The sequence below is a fragment of the Dipteris shenzhenensis genome, chromosome 4, assembly GCF_047967505.1.
Source record: "Dipteris shenzhenensis isolate YYH24624 ecotype China chromosome 4, Dip_SZ_1.0, whole genome shotgun sequence".
NCBI lineage: Eukaryota > Viridiplantae > Streptophyta > Polypodiopsida > Gleicheniales > Dipteridaceae > Dipteris > Dipteris shenzhenensis.
In genome coordinates, this window is record NC_141599.1 from 21068604 (window position 1) to 21086970 (window position 18367).

An 18367-nucleotide genomic window follows, 5' to 3' on the forward strand; every position below is an offset into this window, starting at 1 on the left:
AATGATGCTTTTCACATTTTTCCTCACTTGCTCCTATTTTTGTGGTCAAATAAGAGAAGTCAGATGACATCCATTGTAGGGATTGATAGATTTTATGTCGACAACTAGGCATTCAATAGAGGTGGCTCTACATGAATTCCCTAGTGTTTCCACCTTTGGATCACTTTCATGTGGTTTTGATGGTTTTTTATCCTTGTTTGAGAGCCTATTCTACCAGCATTAGGATTTTGGATGCCTGGTTTCTTATAGAGGAGGGCCTTATAGAGGGAGTGTTACAGATTTGAGTTTCTCATTTGTATGGCGAGGTGCCTTCTCCTTTACATGTGTCAGCAGCCCCCTTTGGTTTTTGTGATTTTTTTTGCTCTATCGTTAGTACCAAGAGACTTTAGATTTGTAAATGGGATCGTGGCCTTTGACAAAATTAGTAGACCTATATAGGGGAGATCAAAAGTAGCCTGCTTACACTTGGGGTCAATATTGCCTTACTGCAGCAAGCGCTTATCAACAAGTTCTTTTGAATCAAAGAACAAACTATGTCTTCCATGCATGAGAGTCATTTTGGACTCATATGGGATGAAGAGTCAATAGACCCTTCTTATCTACTCTTGAGACAAGGTAGAGAAAGTGTTTCTTATTTACTTGACTCTAATGAGGTTGTATTGTCAACTTCTGATGCCATCTTATGTATTGGTTTTGGCTTCTATGCCTCCCTTCTTGTTGCAGATCTTGACCTTCCTACCGGAAATTTTGCCAAACACAAAGTTTGGTAGGCTATTAGGCTATTCCAAGATTGGTGGTGAAACGAAACATGAGAGTCTTACTTGATGCACCCTCTACCAATCTATAATTTAGGATTGTTATTTTTGCCCTTCACAAGGATAACTGCACTAGCTCAAATGGTTGACCAATCCTTTTTCTTTTCTTTTTAGGGTATGATTGGTGACCATGTCACTTCAAAATCTGTAGAGAATTTGGGACTCTAGTGATATGCTTGATTCAATTACAAAGGGTCCCATTCATTTTATCCCAAAGGGGAGGTGCAGAAATTTAGTTGCCCAATGGAGGCCAATCACTATTTTAGGCACTTTTTATAAGACCTTGTCAAAAGTATCAGTTTGTGATTGTAGCCTTTTCTCATAGATCTTATGCATGATACACATAGATGGGTTTTGTACATGGCTGAAGTAATCTTTTCTTTTGGGAGGCTTTGGAATGGGTTATGTAGAGTGGCCAAGGTTTATCCATTCAAGTCTTGGATTTTGAGAAAGCCTATGACAAAGTAGATTTGGGTTTCTTGGCGAGTACCCTTCAACACTTTAGTTTTTCATATGCTTCGATAAAATGTTTCTCTTCCCTATACAAATCATCCCACATGCAAATGCTTATCCAAAAGGTAAAAGGAAAGAGAATATTTCCCAAAAAAATTGATAGGGGTACCCTATTGGTTGTTCTTGTACCTATTCACGGTTGAAGCCATGAGCATATGTTTGAGATCTCAAGCTGACATTATTGGGCAAAGGCTTCCCCTGAGGCAAGATAAGGAGATCGTGGACAATGAGCTTGTGAATGACATGGCTAATTTCTTAGATGCCATTTCCCAAATCTCACATCTTTCAAGATAGGCTTGGATTTATTTTGTTCTATAGCAAGTGCAGATATCAATTTCAATAAATCCAATGTCTTCTAGATTAGTGATGAGGAATTCTAGATTGGTTTTGGTTGATTTTGGTTTCACTTGGATTCAAAGAGGTGTCTCTATGAAACATTTGGGTTACTAGGTCGATGTGGGTATCTCTCCATTGTAGAATTTTGCTCATGTATTGTAAAGTATGGAAAGAAAACTCCTTTTTTAGAGTTGATCTAGACTTTAGCTTGCATCCAGAGGTGGTAGTTGTTAACTAGGTAGTGCTAGCCATAGCCTAGTTTATTTATTCTTTTTGGTGCCACTCTAGGGAATACATCACTCAGCTTAGAATACTAATAAGCAATTTCTCGTGGAGTGGAATTGATGTTTCTGTAGATACCAAAGTAAGAGTGGATTGGGAGACCTTGATTCTTCCCACACAAGAAGGGGGCCTCCATATCATTGATTCAAATTGCAGTGCAAGGCCTTGCTTTGCAAGGTTGTGGTCAGTGAGATTTTTCCAAGACAAGAACCTTGGGGGAAAAAAAAATTGTTGCATACAGTCTTGCTCCCTCTTCAAGTGGTCTTCTAGGACAAGAACCTTAGAAATAGTTATTTATTTATTGCATATAGTCTTGCTCCCCTCCTCAAGTGGTGATTTGGTTAGATGGTGGCAGGTGGATATTTACCTCAAATCACCTTAGGATTCCTTCCTCCCCTCTTATGGCTATCCAAAAAGCTTGGGGCCCCACTTCAAGGTTAATATTTAAAGAATCCCACCCTCTTCACAGGAAGAGAATGATAGGCAACCTATCATGTGGAATGACCTCATACTTGATAATCGTGGAAAACCTCTTGGCTTTTTTGGTTACATGTAGTGGTCCAAATGGAGAGAGGACCCATTTCCTCTGTGAGCTCTTGGAAGGACATCAATAACCTTTTGGATGATTGCAAGCTTCAATTGATAAGTCACCTCAGAGGAAGTGAAAGAAGAACTGAGAATATTGATGCAGCCTTACTCTGGACCATTAGGGGAGAATTGGTGTCTCAAAAGGGCCTCATAAGGAATGGATTAAGAAATGGATTAGTCCTAATGAAAGGGCCAAGGTAGGTCCCAAAAAGTCCTAACCCCCCCTCACCTAGGTGGGTTAAGCCCAAAAGTGACCCCACCTCCTACACAACTCTTACTCCTAGGTGGGAACCAAAAAATTCAAAATTCAAAATTTGAATTTTGAATTCCCTCCCTCCTTCTCTCTCCTCCCTCCCTCCCTCCCCCTCCTCACTCCCCCTCCCTCCTCCTCCCCCTCTGTCCCTCCCTCCCCCCTCCTCCCCCTCCCCTCCTCACTCCCTCCTCCCCCTTCCTCCTCCTCCACCTCCCAGTACACACCCTATTGTGAATTTTTAGGTAAAACTCTTAGTCCCGATTGGGCACTCAAAGAATAGGGGCTGATGCCAAGACCAACTTAAGGGTCCTCCCTCCTCCATGCCTGCTCCTCCTCCCCTCCCCCTCCCTCCTTCTCCACCGTTGCTCCTCCTCCCCCCTCCCTCCTGCTCCTCCCCCTCCCTCCCTCCTCCATGCCTACTCCTCCTCCCCTCCCCCTCCCTCCTCCTCCACCACCGCTCCTCCTCCCTACTCCCTGTTGCTCCTCCCTCCTACCTCCCTTCTCCTCCATGCCACAACTCCTCACCCTCCACACCTGTTGGTCTACCCCCCTTTCCTCCTCTTTAACTATTGGTCCTCCCTCCCCCATCCCTCCTCCTTATTGCCCTCCCTCTTCCTGTGTGATGCTCCTTCAAGCCTACATCTCCACACCTTCTCCTTCTCTACACTCCTTTACTCATGGTACCATTCGAGGACGTCTCCAACAAGTACTAGGTTCACTTAGAGTTGGAGGCTGAATATGCAAGCACACATAGTCTAGGATTGAGGGGAGCTTCTAAAATCCACAGTCTTCATTCGCAAGGAAAGAAGCATCTCGACCTTTAGCCAAGGCAGCCTACTTCAAGAACTCAAGGCATGGTGGTGGTGTCACTCGCAGCAACGCATTGCATGAGATGTTCGACTGGTTTTTTAGCTGTTTACTAGGAAGTACTTTGAAGTCTGAAAAGGCAAAGGCATCAGAACTTGCAAAAGTAGTTCAAATTGTATCAAAGAATAGAAGGCATAGTGCTTGGAAAGCATCCATAGGGAGTCGAGGAGTCACACATTGGTTGCAAGCTAGAGTGAGAGAAGGGAGCAAATGGGTCCAACCACCAACAGAAGCTATGGTGTAATTGTATAAATATATGAAATAAATATATTTCTTATTTTGACCACAATTTGTGTAGTCACTCTTTAATATCTTGCTTATTTTGACCACAATTTTTGTACTCACACGATGTTGGGGAAAGTGGGGACATGGCGAAGGAGGGGAGAGAGAAGGGAGGGGCATGGGGCGGGGCAAGGAGAGGAGTGGAGTGGTAGCAAGGGTGGCGGGAGGGGGGGATGGGGGGTATAGGGGAGGGCGATGGGTGTGGGCAGGGCAAGTAGGGGGAGGGCAATGGGGGGGAGGGCGATGAGGGTGGGGGGGGGTTGGAGGGGTTAGGGCAGGGGGAGGGGGAGGGGGCTGATGAAACCCTAAATGTAATTAAAAGGGGTGTCAAAACATGATGGGCCTATATAAAACATTTAAAAAAACCCTAACTCTCATTATTCAATGGCAAGAGTGAAGAACACTGCTAGACCCATGGGACGCCACCTCCACCCTTCCTCCTCTAGCTCCACCATCTCCATGGCATCTATGCACACGAACCTATCTGGGTCCGGTGGCGCCTCCCTTGACTCTCGTGAGCCCTTCCCCAACTCTCGTGAGGTCTCCCAAGACTCTCATGAGCCTTCCCCCAACTCTCGTGAGCCCTCCCTCAAGTCCCATGAGCCCACTCCCCAGTCTCATGAGCCTTCTCCTCCTCCCAAGTCCCGTGAGCCCACTCCCCAGTCTCATGAGCCCACTCCCAAGCCCCAAGAGCATGAGCCTTCCCCTCTGCCTTCCCCTTAGCCTTTCGCGAAGAGGGTAAAACACACACTGAGGAAGCCCCATCCCAAAGAAGGACAAAGCTCAAGACATCTGCGAGAGGAGCATTCGGAGGAGGATCAATGTAGACAAGAGCAGTGAAAGAAATTCAAGGTAGACAAGAGGCCGTGGGATCGTGTTTGGGTACCTGTAAAGCCTCCACCAAGAGTCATAAAGCCGTACAGAGCAAAGCCAAGAGCGCGGACCCTAAGGGAGATTAGACAAATGCAGAAGGCCATCGACAACCTAATCCCGCGTGCTCCCTTCCAACGTGTGGTATGGGAGATAGCACAAGGATACAAGGACGACGTGCGATTCAGCACAGGAGCTATGGGGGCACTCCAAGAGGCTGTGGATCAAGTGACCACCGCTTTGTTCGAGGATGCCAACTTGTGTGCCATCCACGCAAAGCACGTCATGGTCATGGACAAGGACATGGCTCTAATGAAGCGGCTACGGAGTGACCCAAGCTTGAAGCCCTAGTTTCTCTTGCATCCCACTATTAGGACTTAGACCACCCCCTGCCCTTGAAGGCACTATCTTGTATCTAAGGCCCAAGGGCTGATCTTTTTTAATAAAATATATCTACATTCTCTACTATCACATTGTTGTGTATTCTCCATTTCTATGACTAAAGTAACTTATCATTTTAATGTAAGTTTTGAATTCTGTCAAATCCTGAAGGAATTTTACCGTCACACAGAAAGGAAAAGTGTTCGAAATGTTGCTAGGACCCTAGAAAGCCCAAAACCTGCCACGACACGAATTTTGGAATTCTGGCAAGTCCACAACACAAATTTGGGCATTCTGGACTTGCCAGAATGCCCAAATTCATGCCGTGGCAAGTTTTGGGCTTTCTAGGGTTCTGGCGACATCTCGAACACTTTTCCCTTCTGCGCAATGGTGAAATTCCTTCAGGATTTGACAGAAATGAACTTTCGATACCCAGAATTGGTGAAAATGATACTAAATTGGCTAGAAATGTATTAAATTAACACAATTAAAATGATGGAGAAAATATATCATCAACGACTTAAACAAAATACAATGGAATTCATGACGAGCAACGTTAACTTAAAACAAATAATAAAGACATGTAGTCATGTATCCATTTAAATATATGTTTATATATACAAAAGGCCTCACAGGCTATCTTTCTTCTTTGCTAGTTCGAGTACATCGAGAATAGGGGTCTTTGAATCCCCTAGTGGATTCCAGATATAAATTTAGCCACAACAACGCTAACATCCTCCTCTCCTACCAAAGACATAGCCATTGCCGTCAATGCCCTGCCATGAATGTTCGATCCAAAGGCATTGATAGCAGCCAGGCAGTGTACCAAAATGACTTTGACATTCCGAGTAATGTTGGAGTATCCGATAGCGCGCGACAATGCCTTGCACTTCAACAGCTTCGAAGGACCTCGAGGAGAAAATTTGATGTAAAAGACCACGATATGCTCTGCGACTTTGCCAAGGTAATGGGCCAAAGAATGATCTCGCCCAAATGTGCTGCGAACATTACCCCGTCAAGATGAGAATTCATCAAGCTCAAACGCGTCCTACAATGATTCAACAAACATTAGAAGACCAACAAAACAAATTATACTGAAAGAACATCAAAATAAAAAGATTGTTCGAGCTTACCACTAGAGTGTCGTCGGCTTCTATCCCTTCCTCATTTGCAATGTTGATGGAACCAGGTGCTGTGTGATGTTCCATTTGAGACATGGACGCATTCTCCTGACCTGTGTTAGAGGAGGAAGCTTCTGCATGAGAGGGTTGTGCATCGTGTATGGACATGCCTGCATCCCTCATTGAAACCAGCGTCAAGAGAAAGTCTTCCATTGTCTAGTCTTTAGAACCTAAAACCCCGAGATCTTTGACACTTATGTCAACATCAAACCCCAATAGGACTTCGAGTGCCTCATCCTCTCATAGTCCAAAAAGAAGCTCTATGTCATGGAGGAATACATACTCTTCTCCATCGATGGATGAGGGGGGACAAGGACCATAATTCTGATTCTGGGTCAGCGGTCTCTGATGCAGATTCTTGCTCTACTGGGGGCTCTTGAAGTAGGCTCAATGCTTGAGCTTCTTCCATCTCCTCTGTTGCATCGTCAAGACTCTCTTCCATGTACATGTCTGAGTCGACCACATCAAGAGTTCTACTAGAGGGGGTGCTAGACGATGAAGCTTCTTCCTCTAAATTTCCTTCTTCGAGAAGGAAGATGAATGTCATCTCCCATGAAAGCAATTTGGTGCCTGTATTTCCTATGATCCTCTCGTCGAGGATGTCTTGAACTTCAACTATCCTAAACCCTTCGTCTATAAGGTTGTCACAAAATCGGGCCAAGTGCTTTACAAACTTGGGTTCCTCTACGAATAGATACTTTATGTAATCTATGGGAACCCATCTCTTTGAAGAGTGGTCAAGTGTATAAGCAAAATTTGAGAGATTATCTTGCATGTAAAGGATGAGATCTAAGAAGTCATCCTTGGCTCGCCTATATGTGCCTAGGACATCTAAAGTCCTATCAAACACTAAAAATAGCTCTTCCTCACGATCTGCAAATGCAGTTTGTGAGATGAAGTCATGGAACGCAGTTCTAGCTGAATCCATGGCAAATAGCAAGCTAATGGAGGGAGTAACTTTTGAATACGGAAGTTTCTATGGCTCTCTAAACGTGAAAGTGAGAATGTGATGTAAAAAGGGATCTTACCCCTTAATATATATCAAAACCCTAAAAATTAAAATTAATCATAAAATCCCTAAATTTTTTGAAAAACATTTACCATGAAGTGAAAGGAGAAAACATTAAAAGAAATAACATTTCAATTTAATTGTCCATCATCTTTTGAAGCAATAACTAGGATTTGACAGACAAAAAATTAAATGATGCACTAGTCAAACACATTGTTAGCAATCTTCAAAGTTGCAGGAGGAATGAAATTGGCAGTATGCATGCGCTTCTCCACACGGCGACTGATTTTACCAACACCATTTAAGGTAAAGTAGAAGGACTCTGACATGCCATCCTCCATGACCTATAGGTGTTCTCGCACATCCCTTAGAGTCCATTGCGATGTGACATTCACATTCTTGACATCTCCCTCTTCAACATTAATAGACAAACTTACCCCCATATTTTCCTCATCATTAGAGTCTAGGGTAAGCCACCGGCCATTTGTTTTCTTCCAGCGCTTGTACTGAAAAGCTAAATACAACATTTGGCATGACAAATGGTATCTAATAACCACATTGTCTTTACATGCATGACATTGAAACACATCCCCTTTTGGTCACCTGCTGACCTAGTTCCCCAATTCATCCCAAGTAAATCTTTAAGAGCATTTTCATCTACACACTTGCAGGACCACACTTTTTGTTCTATGCATATGTATATTATGAAATAAAGAAGCAAAAATGTGCAGAGGCATAAACCAAGATAACCGTGCCCATTTGGATCCAAATGTAAACTTCATGGCCATGCCCACATCCTTTACAATCTTGTCCTTGTATGATTGCAATAATGTCGTCGAGTCCACATTACTGCAATCCATGTCTTGAAGTTGTGGTGGTGCAATGGTTTGCATACGGCCATAGCTTGATGATGTCATTGGAGTGATGTATGTTGCATTATACCAATACACATTCTTCATTCGCAAGGAGGCCAACTTCTCCCGGCATGCATTTGCTGACCTAAATCCTCATGAATCGCAGTGAACTTGCCTATGAATGATTCAACTCGTTCCCACTCCTTGAAGTCCGAAGGGAAAACATCTGCCACCATGAATAAGAGCTCTTAGAAACCAAAGACAAAATTTCCAAATGGACTCATTACACTTACAGGTGAAAAAGGTACATAGATAGAAAGGCTCATAGTGTGATGGTATCCTAGATTGATTGAATGATGGAGGAAGCCGCATATCTTTTCCCATGTAAACATGGTGCACTTTTGCAAGCCATCCTTTCTTACCAAACTTAAACTTCAAGATGTGCCCCTTCCACTCATGCAAGATGTCACCTCTCTTGCTCTTAGGAAGCTTATGTGCACCTTTGGCCGATCCTTTCATCACTATCCAATCATTTAAGTTGTAGGTGCAAGGGATCCAGTCATCCAATGCATTTCTAGTGTTGTGGAAGACACAAGAGGTCACAGCATTGTGCGGTCTTGTAGCCTTGCTCCTCACCATGCTTGCAGAGGTTACAACGGCAAGAATGGGACTCTTACACAGGGCAACACAACTCCAACAGAGGCACAAAAGAGGGAGAAGGAGAGGGACAGAGTAGCACAGCAATAGAGGCACAGGAGAGGGAGAAGGAGAGGGACAAAGCAGCTCCAATAGAGGCACAAAAGAGGGAGAAGGAGAGGGACAGAGTAGCAGTAACAAAGGCACAGGAGAGGGAGAAGGAGAGGGACATAGCAGCTCCAACAGAGGCACAGGAGAGGGAGAGGGGAGAGAGAGAGAGAGAGGAGCTACAACAAGCAGGCCAGAGCAGGAGGGAGCAGAGAAAGAGGGGGAAGAGGGAAAATGCGTGGGATTTGGTTCAAATGGAGTGATTTGGCAGGCTAGACCAGAATAGTGGGGGGTAGAGGCCCTAGAAAGAGGGAGGGCAGAAGGAAAATTCGCCAGAAGGGCCCTACCATCCCATTGAAGGCAGTTTTGGGCGGCTTGCAAACTTGCAAGAAGATTGATTTTCTTTTCTCTTTTGACTTGCGTTATCTAATTGTTTAAGTTCTATGTGGATTTCTAGTTGTGGATATCTAGTATAGAGGGTGCATGAAGTTCTGGGGGAAGCACTTAATAAATATGTTATCACCACCTCATGCTTCATGCAACCCCATATTTGTTTGGAAAAAGTCATTGGTGGAGAAATTTACAAGATAGCATTGGGGTCGGCCATTGGCATTTCAAGTCATGATAAATATAATAATGGAAATTTCCTACTCATGCCATTAAAATTCATGGAAGCAATGATTTGTGGCTTAGCAAAACTAGGTACTATGTACCAAGTTTTCATTGTACATTCATCATCATTATGAATCAATGCTTATGTAATTATGTGAAGGGGGAAAAAAGATGGCAGTGAGCTATATATATGTTTTTCTTTTATCGGGCAATGTGCTCGCAATGTGATGGTAAAAGTGGAGAGCTATTCGAATACATTTGTGGGGCTAATAAAGTAAACGAAAGTGATTTTCTTAAAAAAGTCACAAGAAATATGTTTATATTATTTTTATAAGGGATTTTGTTTTTCAATAAAAAGACTTCCATTAAGTAGGAAAAAGCCCCAAGGCAAGTGCTCATGGTAGAGTACATCATGCATAGCATGAAAAACAAAATAATCTGAGTAGGCCAAAAAATTGCTCATCAAGAAGAGCTAGTAATGCTCCAAGGTTGAGGCTAAAAATTCCACCTCAAACCTCTAGTGTAATCTGAGAAAAAGAGGGAGCCTCTCCACTCCCCAAGGAAGATCATCCTCCTGGTAGAGAACACCCGAAAAGACCCTTGCATGCTGAACCAAATGTACATCAAGTGTATGAGATAGGTGGACCTAAGAGCCATCAAGTGCCTCTGTGCATTTGGATCTCCATATATGCCATGCTGAAATACTTGAGAATACCTCCAAAAGTATCCACCAAGGCATGTGTAGGTCTATAAGGAGAAGGGGGAACATTGTCCAGAGAGCAAGACTCAACTAAATGTCATCAAACTGAAAGAGTCCAAGAAGATATATGCATCTCCTAAAAGATCTAAGGCCCCAAAAGTGCAATCCAAGCCATTGAGCCCCATGCCATGAAGAAGCAGGAGGGAAAAGAAGCCCTCCAAAATCATGCCAAATGGACTCCTAAATGGAAAGGTAGGGAGGCCAAGTAGGGGCTCATCCAACCTAGACCTCCATAGCTTCACTGCAATCCATCCATTAATAGAAAGGTAAAAAAAAATAGTGATTTTTCTATCCTTAGGGACTTCAAGGGGGACTCCTAGAGCCTTCCACAATAGAAGGGCAAAAGAAAATAGTGTTTTTCTATTCTAGAGGGACTTCTAGAGCAGCCTTCAATACAAAGGTAGAAGAAAATAGTGTTTTTTCTATTCTTGAGGGACTTCCAGAGCCTTCTCCTAAAATATTTCTGCAAAACTATAGAAATCTAAAAACTCTATCAATGAGGAGATCTAGGGGGCGAAAGGGAGGTTCTTCTCATAGTGGGCTTCTAGAACCTAAGGCTGAGTAAAAACCTCCTAGCCTTGCTGATCATGTAGTGAAAGAGAGGGAGGCTCTTCTTATGGTTCCCTACAGGAATCCACTCCCACTCCCACTCCCACTCCCTTGGGTCCCAATGTAAACACTTTATGCGGACACCTCCACAAATCCAAATCCTCCATGAACCTAGGGGATGGGCTAGTACCAAGCTGAAGTCAAGGAACACCACTCTAGATGACCCAAAACTCCGATAGGCTAAAAAACATCATACGAATATCCTCATCCTTGGATATACCCCTAGAGTGAACATAAAAAACCAAGGCATACCCATTTGAAACTCGTCAAAGCCCTATTAATTGGGATAATTGATCTTGTGAACGCCTCAAGCAATACAGAGTGATGGTAAGGCATACAATATGTAAGAATCTTTATTAGGGGAGAAATGGGGTCTCAAAAGGGCCTCCAATTAGTGTTTCCTAATTTCAAGGGATTAGAGAGTGATTTGAGGTGTACCAATGAGAGAGCTAGAAGGTGTGGGGCAATGGTATGTTGAGGTGGAGGTTGGGCAGGCCTGCAGAGAGCCCCTATTGTTGCTCCCCTTACACGAGGGACCACCCAAACCATCCCCCCCCCCTCTTAACCCATGTTTGACCCTCCTACTAGGTGCACCTTGAACAATGTAGGGTTTAACTATTTTTAGGTTCATTTCAAAGCTTTCAAGTTTGCTCCTAGCATGTTCTATAGCTATTATGAATTATGTATGGATAAGTATTATAATATGACATGGAGGGCAAGAGAACAAACTTGGATCAATGCCCGTCATGTCAAAGTACTCCCAAGTAAAAATATCTTTGAATTCCATCAACAATTGCATCAATTCTATTTTAAAATTCTCGCACACTGAGTTTTACTACGAGCGGCTTATCTACCGTACCCAAATTCAATTCTTCCAAATCGTCTTATTTTACTCTTAATGGCATCTACTGCTTTGCGAACAACATCCTCGCCCAATTTTTTATGAGCAAAGATTTCTTCTAGATTTTCTTCAAGTTCCAATTCTACCTGTTCTTTGACGAGGGGGGGGTCTGCCAACATGGCTTGATACCCTTGCTTGCAAACACCCCCCACTCTGTGGCAAATGCCATTTTATCTTTGTCTTCCTTGGCTAGTCGGATCTGGTTATACCCACTGAATCCATCCCATGAAATCTTATTTTAAAAGGAAAATCAAGCCACCAAAATGGCACTAAAGAAGTTACTTTAATACAGTAGAAGACTTGTTGAAGGAGCTTCCTCTCTAGCCTAATCACCTATCCATCCTTGGTCTCGTAAGATCCTTGTAAGATGCAATGAGGCAACTTATTTGGTGTTTTGGTTGAAGCAAGTTAATAGAAATCATGTGGAGCAACATATTTGCGACTATCCCTACCACTACAATTATCATGAGAGAAAAATTGGTCAATCTAAACATATTCTTGTAGTCTTGTAGACCTAAACACAAGCATCATAAGCAAAATTTTTGGTTGAGTGATTTGTTGTTGGCCAATCTAAACATATTTAAATACAATTTTCTATCACCCAACCACCAAACTCTTACGTTGCTTGCTTATGGCTAGCCTAACATTCCTTGCCCTCAATAATGTGCATAAACACAATGGAAACTCCTTTATCATTCCTTGCTTCTTGGATCATGTATGATCATTGCCTCTTCATGGTTTAGCCCTACCTAATATGTGCATACAAGGGCTACTACAAAAAAACACATATTGACAAATGGGAAAACTTGAATGAGAAAACTCCTTAGGCCTATAAGTTCATCTGAATTTTCAAGATTCTCACAGGAATAGGGGCTACTCTCACAAACAGCTTTGGTAGTTGCACCACGTGCCAATTTAGTCTCTTTATAAATTTCGATTGCCTTGGACTCACCCTGCCAAACTTCATAAATTTATTCAATTTTCAAATTTTCTGGTCAGGGATAGGGACTATTCTCACAAGGAGGTTTCGTAGCTGCACCAAAGTGCCAATGTGCTCTCTTACTAACTTTTGATTGCCCTGGACTCACCCAGCCAAACGTCATACATAAGTGTCCCATACCCAAACTTAGAATACATATTTCATTTCAACTTTACAATCATGAGAGAATTATTGTCCTGCAGAACTATCATAGTTTCACCAACCACACATGCCTCCTTTTGAAACTAAACTTTAAAAGAGAGAAACTGCCAAGCCTCAAGCTAGAACAAATGGATATGCTCAGTCTAAAAGGACAAAAGGCATCAGTTTAGTTGTTGCCTCAAAAGCACAGGTATGCTACCTTGACAGGTAATACCAATAGAAAGTTTGCACAAACCAAGGTAGGTTGGCAAGTGTGTTTGTGAGCTGAAAGTCAATTTTCACCACATTTTTAACATGTTAAAAAATGAGGAAACAACATCATTGTTTACAAGGCACTGCAATGACAATTGTTTGCACAGTATCCCATCGATGGATGAATTGTCACCTTGAGCATGTCTTAGAAAAGAATACTAATTAACATCATCTTGGTCTTAATTTATAAGCCTTTGTGAGACATAAAGCGTGATGTCCAAAACCAACAAAAAATGTATTCTTCCTCTTCCATTGACACATTATCATATTATTAAGTTAATTCACTTTTATTCCTTGCCCTCTTTCCACATTTACCCTGCATATATATTGTACTTAAGACCTGCTAAGTTTTCAGCTGACTCCTCAATCCTTTTGCTGCAGTAGTCACACCTACAATGATATAATTCCACCTTGAATGCATTAAGAATGCATACAGTTTGCTTACACTGAGCGAGGCATGTGGACCATATAATGAGGGGAAAGCAACTTGATTGACCAAAAGTAAGTGCCAGCCATTTGCCGACAAATAACCAGTCCAACAGCAAAAAACACAATGAAGAGCTGTGCAAACTGCCACACATGACAAGCTAAGACTCCACCCACCTTGCCAATTGCATTGAAAAAAGGCTAGATCTATCTTTAAACATCCACAGCTAGAAAAGTGGTATTTCTGCCCGACAGAATCTAGCCATAGGAATTCCTCGTGTTTAAAAAGAGCTAGCACTTGAATGATTTGTTCCAGTAGAGTATACTATCTTGAATTAGGAAAATGATGCTGAAATGGCTCGCAACAAAAATATAGTAAATTTCAGACATCTTTCATTTCCAAAGATACAAATTTCAGAACCATTGACCCAAAGCATAGTGCCTAGTGGCAATTACAGGCTTAATCTAACTATGGACACACCTAAAAGGAGTGCAGGGCATCCAGCGAAAAAGCCAGATTGTGTTCTTTATTTATCATCTAAAACAAATTTGCTGAAAGCCCTTCACTCCCAAAGACAAGAAAAAAGTCTGTACACTTACCCTTGTTCAATGGATTGGACCTTTGGCAATCTGCCTTACTAGACAAACCCATGTTGCAATTGAAGTAGAAAGCACACCAAATTAATCCCCCATGCTTACAAGGCCATTTCTGCCTGCAGTGCTGCAAGCTCATCATCTTCAGCAGTAGCTTTAGGCGGCGCCCTTTGAGGGATAGGTCGAGCGGGCTGCTTTGATGGAGCTGAAGGTAGTTGAGGACTGGGAGCAGTAGTTGCTGGCTGAAGCAGCTGCTCCTCCAGCTCTGCTCCCTCCAACTCTTCCAATTCAGCCTCCAGCTCATCCTGATCAACACCATGTTCAAAAGATTATGTCAATATTGACAATAATGCCCCGGAAAATATCAATGGATAGTTTAGTGTGACATTGGGCTAAATAACAATGCACCAATAGCCACCCTTACCTCATCAAAATCAGCAGCTGCACCAATCGGAGTAGCCAGAGCTTCCTGAATTTGCTTCATATTCTCTGTTTGCTCATTTATTTCATCCATGGTCTTGTCCACATCATCAATATTCCTGCATTTAATACAAGCAGCAGTTTTAAACAGTGACCACAGAGGTAAGACTCCATGCCTGACAACGTAAAATATAAATCATAGAGGAACATGAAAGAAGCATTTGACTGTTCATGAAACACTCACGTAGACTTGTGCATGGCTTTCATAGCTGCTGCGCCAGTTCTCAGAGCATCAACAGTTTCAGTTGTGGCTTTTGCACCTTCCAACAAAATCATCTACATCAAAAAATCACGATTCAGACAGAAACAGCATCATGGGACACCCTTCTATTTGTACATCACATAGATATGAGTAATCCAACCGGAAAAAGTTGAAGTGACCTGGTCATGTATGCGCAACTGGAAATTCCCAAGTTGCTCAACTTGCACTTCATAAAGCTTCTTTCTCTTCAAGCATTGTATGGCAGCTACAAAGGACATTTCAATGGATAAGTACCTAAGAATACCCCCTCAGTTGTATTTATTAAAATTTCACATAAATACCTCTCTTATTCTTTGTTCTGGTGAACTCCTTTGCTTTCTCGACTTCTATTGCAATTTTCTTTTGCAATACCTTTTCCTTCTTCTCCAGCATCTCCAGAGTCTGTCGAATACAAAATTTAATCAGTCTAGGAAAATATGAGAGCTTCTACGCTTGATGTAATACATACTGCTAACACCTTAATAAGCAATTGTAATTAATAAAAAAACACCAACATATTATCATAAAGAGATACTAAGAATCCATCGCATAGCAAGTCTACCCCTAAGTTTACAGGTATATATGAGAGAGAGAGAGAGAGAGAGAGAGTTGGGAGAACCTGCATTGCATTGCATGCAATTGTACTTGCAATGTGGGACTGCATGTTGAGAGAGAGAGAGAGAGAGAGAGAGAGAGAGAGAGGTTACAGAAGACTAACATCCAGCAGATCTGTGACACTTTGACAGTCATAATTCTCAAATAATTCTCCAAACGTATACCAATACAAACATCTGCTGAGGTAAGGCACCAGCACGAGCTCTGTTTGCTCAACCCTCTGCCCTCCTGGATCACCATGTGCCTCTCATAGACTTCAGTAGCTTGCTCTAGGGTGAGCTCTGCATGTACTTTTCTGCTCACATGTACTCTCGGTTCTGCTGGACAGTACCAATGCCTATAGATAGCCCCAGCTCAGACACACTGTGTGCGCTTCCCTGCCCTACTGTTCATTGGCTCTTGGCTCGGCTATATTCACAGCCCTAATGGAGGACCGGAGGACACCGAGCATCAGTGCGTTTGATGGATGTGCCTGCCCTGGGAAGACGTATGATTGCTGCCCACATGGCAAACTGTATGTTGCCCACGTAGCAGCCTCTCCCAATCCCGCCCATGTGGGACAATCTACACCCAACATCTTGTAGGTGTCAAGCCCAATTGCTCTCCTCATTTGGGGGCACACATGTGGGATCAACAGTTACACAAGCTAAGGACTTGCTTGACTATGTGATGGTTTGCTGCCTTAGGAAGACATATGATTGCTGCCCACATGGCAAACTACCTGCTGCCCATGTGGCAGCCTCTCGCAATCCCGCCCATGTGGCACGATCTACACCCAACATCTTGTAGGTGACAAGAGGAAAACAGGAAGATGGCAGTGATGCCCAACATGTGTGCTTCTCAACCAGTTCCGTTCAGCAATTGCTCTTCCTAGAGCCACACACAGTGCGACTGCAAGCCACAAACATGAGAAAATCACAACTGGAGCACATTGAGGAAACAACGGACAAGGAAGAACATGAATAAGATGATACTTGTGCTTCTCGATGAGTCTCTTCAGAAAACGCCAGCACATAGAGCCACCAGGTTTGAATCAGATTTGCTTCACTTTCTCATATATCCCTGTTTCCTCAATGCACTCCAGGTTCTTATCTCTTTCTTTAAGGCTTGTAGCATTCACATTTTGTGGCGGTTTCTAAAGGAGACTCGTCGAGAAGCACACACGTTTGGCATCGGTATCGTCGTCTTCTTGCTCTTTCTTGCCCATTGTTTCCTCATTGCACTCCACTTGTGATTTCTCCTATTTGTGGCTTGCAATCGCACTATGTGTGGCTCTAGCAAGAGCATTTACTGAACAAAACTGGTCGAGATGCACACACGTTGTGAGTTGGTACCATCTTCTTGTTTTCACATGTTGGGCATAGCGATCCGTCAAAAGAATCAGCGGCAACTGTTGTTACAGATACAGCAAGTATGGCATTGATCAAGTCCAACACCTCCCATTCAAGTATGCTGAATGCCAATGGAGCAATCAGCACGAAGGTAAGATGACAAACTTGGGATACTGAAGGGCTGCCAAACCCCTAAAAACAACTGCAGAATTAAGTGAACCGTTGAGAGCTTGGGGCTTCCTTTTTTGTACCCAAAAACAGCAATTTAAATCAGTAACAATAACTGTAGGATTGATCTTTTGCTTTGCTCCCAAAAACGCTTCATTTTACAATACTTCTATACAAGTCAAGTACAAATAATCATCTTACTCGCCAATAAAAAGCTATGCTAAAATCTCGTAAGAATCTCCCTAAAAGGCAAGTTTGAAGACTGAACCCCAAAATAGGCAATAAGACTATACAGCCCTTCGTACAATCTCCATCGTTGCTGGTTTCCTAATTGCCCTGTTCGCCTAACGTTTCACCCGCTTTCCTGAAACACGACTGCCTATTAGAGCCTTTGCTTGCAAAAACTCTATACATCACACCAGGCTCCTTATTTGACTGGGCGATGGAACCAATACGGATGCTATCCGCGAAGAGGTCGAAGATGCTTGACAAATTATCCGTCTCTTAAAGTCGATTACACTAAGCCAATTCCAGCCTTTAAGAGCAAATCAAATACGGGCCGGGATTCCTAACCGTCACCCAAGTTGTACCTTGTCGTACCACCACAGAAGAAGGGCAATTACAACAAGTCCATCCCCAAAACCGTTCAAACAAATTGTGCGATTTTCGGTACCGCAATCCGAGTCCAAAGCGGAGGCGAGAGAGCTTGCTAACCTCATTGAGCTTGTCGAGAGTGGCGAGAGTGCCTGGCTCCGGTTTAGGCTTGCCAAAAAGTCGGTTAAACATGTTGGAAGTACGCAGATGGAGCTTTTCCGAGCAAAAGAGGGTTAAAGATATGGAAGGAAGCTGGATCTAGAGCAAGGGCATGGAAAGAGGACGTAAATCTTGAGGATGAAGAGAGACAAAAAACCAAGTATGGATTTGAGGAGTAAAAGGAAAAAGAGACTTGGGGAAGGGGTAGCAAAAAAAAAAGACGGATTTGATTGAGGCCTAAGGTGTTGCTTTGCTCTACTGTGTTTTTGTTTTTGTGTCCCTACTCTTATGTGTCATATTTGGCCGGCTCTTTCCTTCCACCTGCCTCAATCTCATCTCCCCATACAGACCTGCCCATCGGAGAAACCGCGTGGGCAGTGTGTCACCACACACTCTGCTTACCTTGCCAAACAAAAAGAGAGCGCACCAGTGCCCGTGGGCACTGCCTCCTACTATAGCAGTAAAGCGAGCGCTCTCGGCCGATTTTTTAAGGCTACCAGAAGGCAAAT

The 18367-nt window shown here is 43.1% G+C and overlaps 1 protein-coding gene across 1 annotated transcript; it reads right to left on the minus strand.

Annotated features, from left to right (window-relative positions):
• Positions 1 to 14031: 14031 nt before the first annotated feature.
• LOC147902587 (vacuolar protein sorting-associated protein 32 homolog 2-like) lies at positions 14032 to 18115 on the minus strand. The gene is made up of 6 exons (XM_087373143.1): positions 17820 to 18115; positions 15294 to 15393; positions 15132 to 15217; positions 14935 to 15026; positions 14695 to 14809; positions 14032 to 14575 (listed from the first exon to the last, which is right to left on the minus strand). The coding sequence occupies exons 1-6, from the start codon at positions 17889 to 17891 to the stop codon at positions 14372 to 14374; spliced, it is 669 nt and encodes a 222-aa protein (XP_087229269.1). The 5' UTR covers positions 17892 to 18115; the 3' UTR covers positions 14032 to 14371.
• Positions 18116 to 18367: the final 252 nt, after the last annotated feature.

What these genes read in the sequence shown, in the direction of transcription:
- LOC147902587 (XM_087373143.1), bottom strand. Translation starts at nt 17,891, where the DNA reads ATGTTTAACCGACTTTTTGGCAAGCCTAAACCGGAGCCAGGCACTCTC. An exon ending in CAGAACAAAGAATAAGAGAG is followed by an intron (nt 15,218 to 15,293) that starts GTATTTATGTGA and finishes TGTCCTTTGTAG; the next exon opens with CTGCCATACAATGCTTGAAG. An exon ending in AAAGCCATGCACAAGTCTAC is followed by an intron (nt 14,810 to 14,934) that starts GTGAGTGTTTCA and finishes TATTAAATGCAG; the next exon opens with GAATATTGATGATGTGGACA.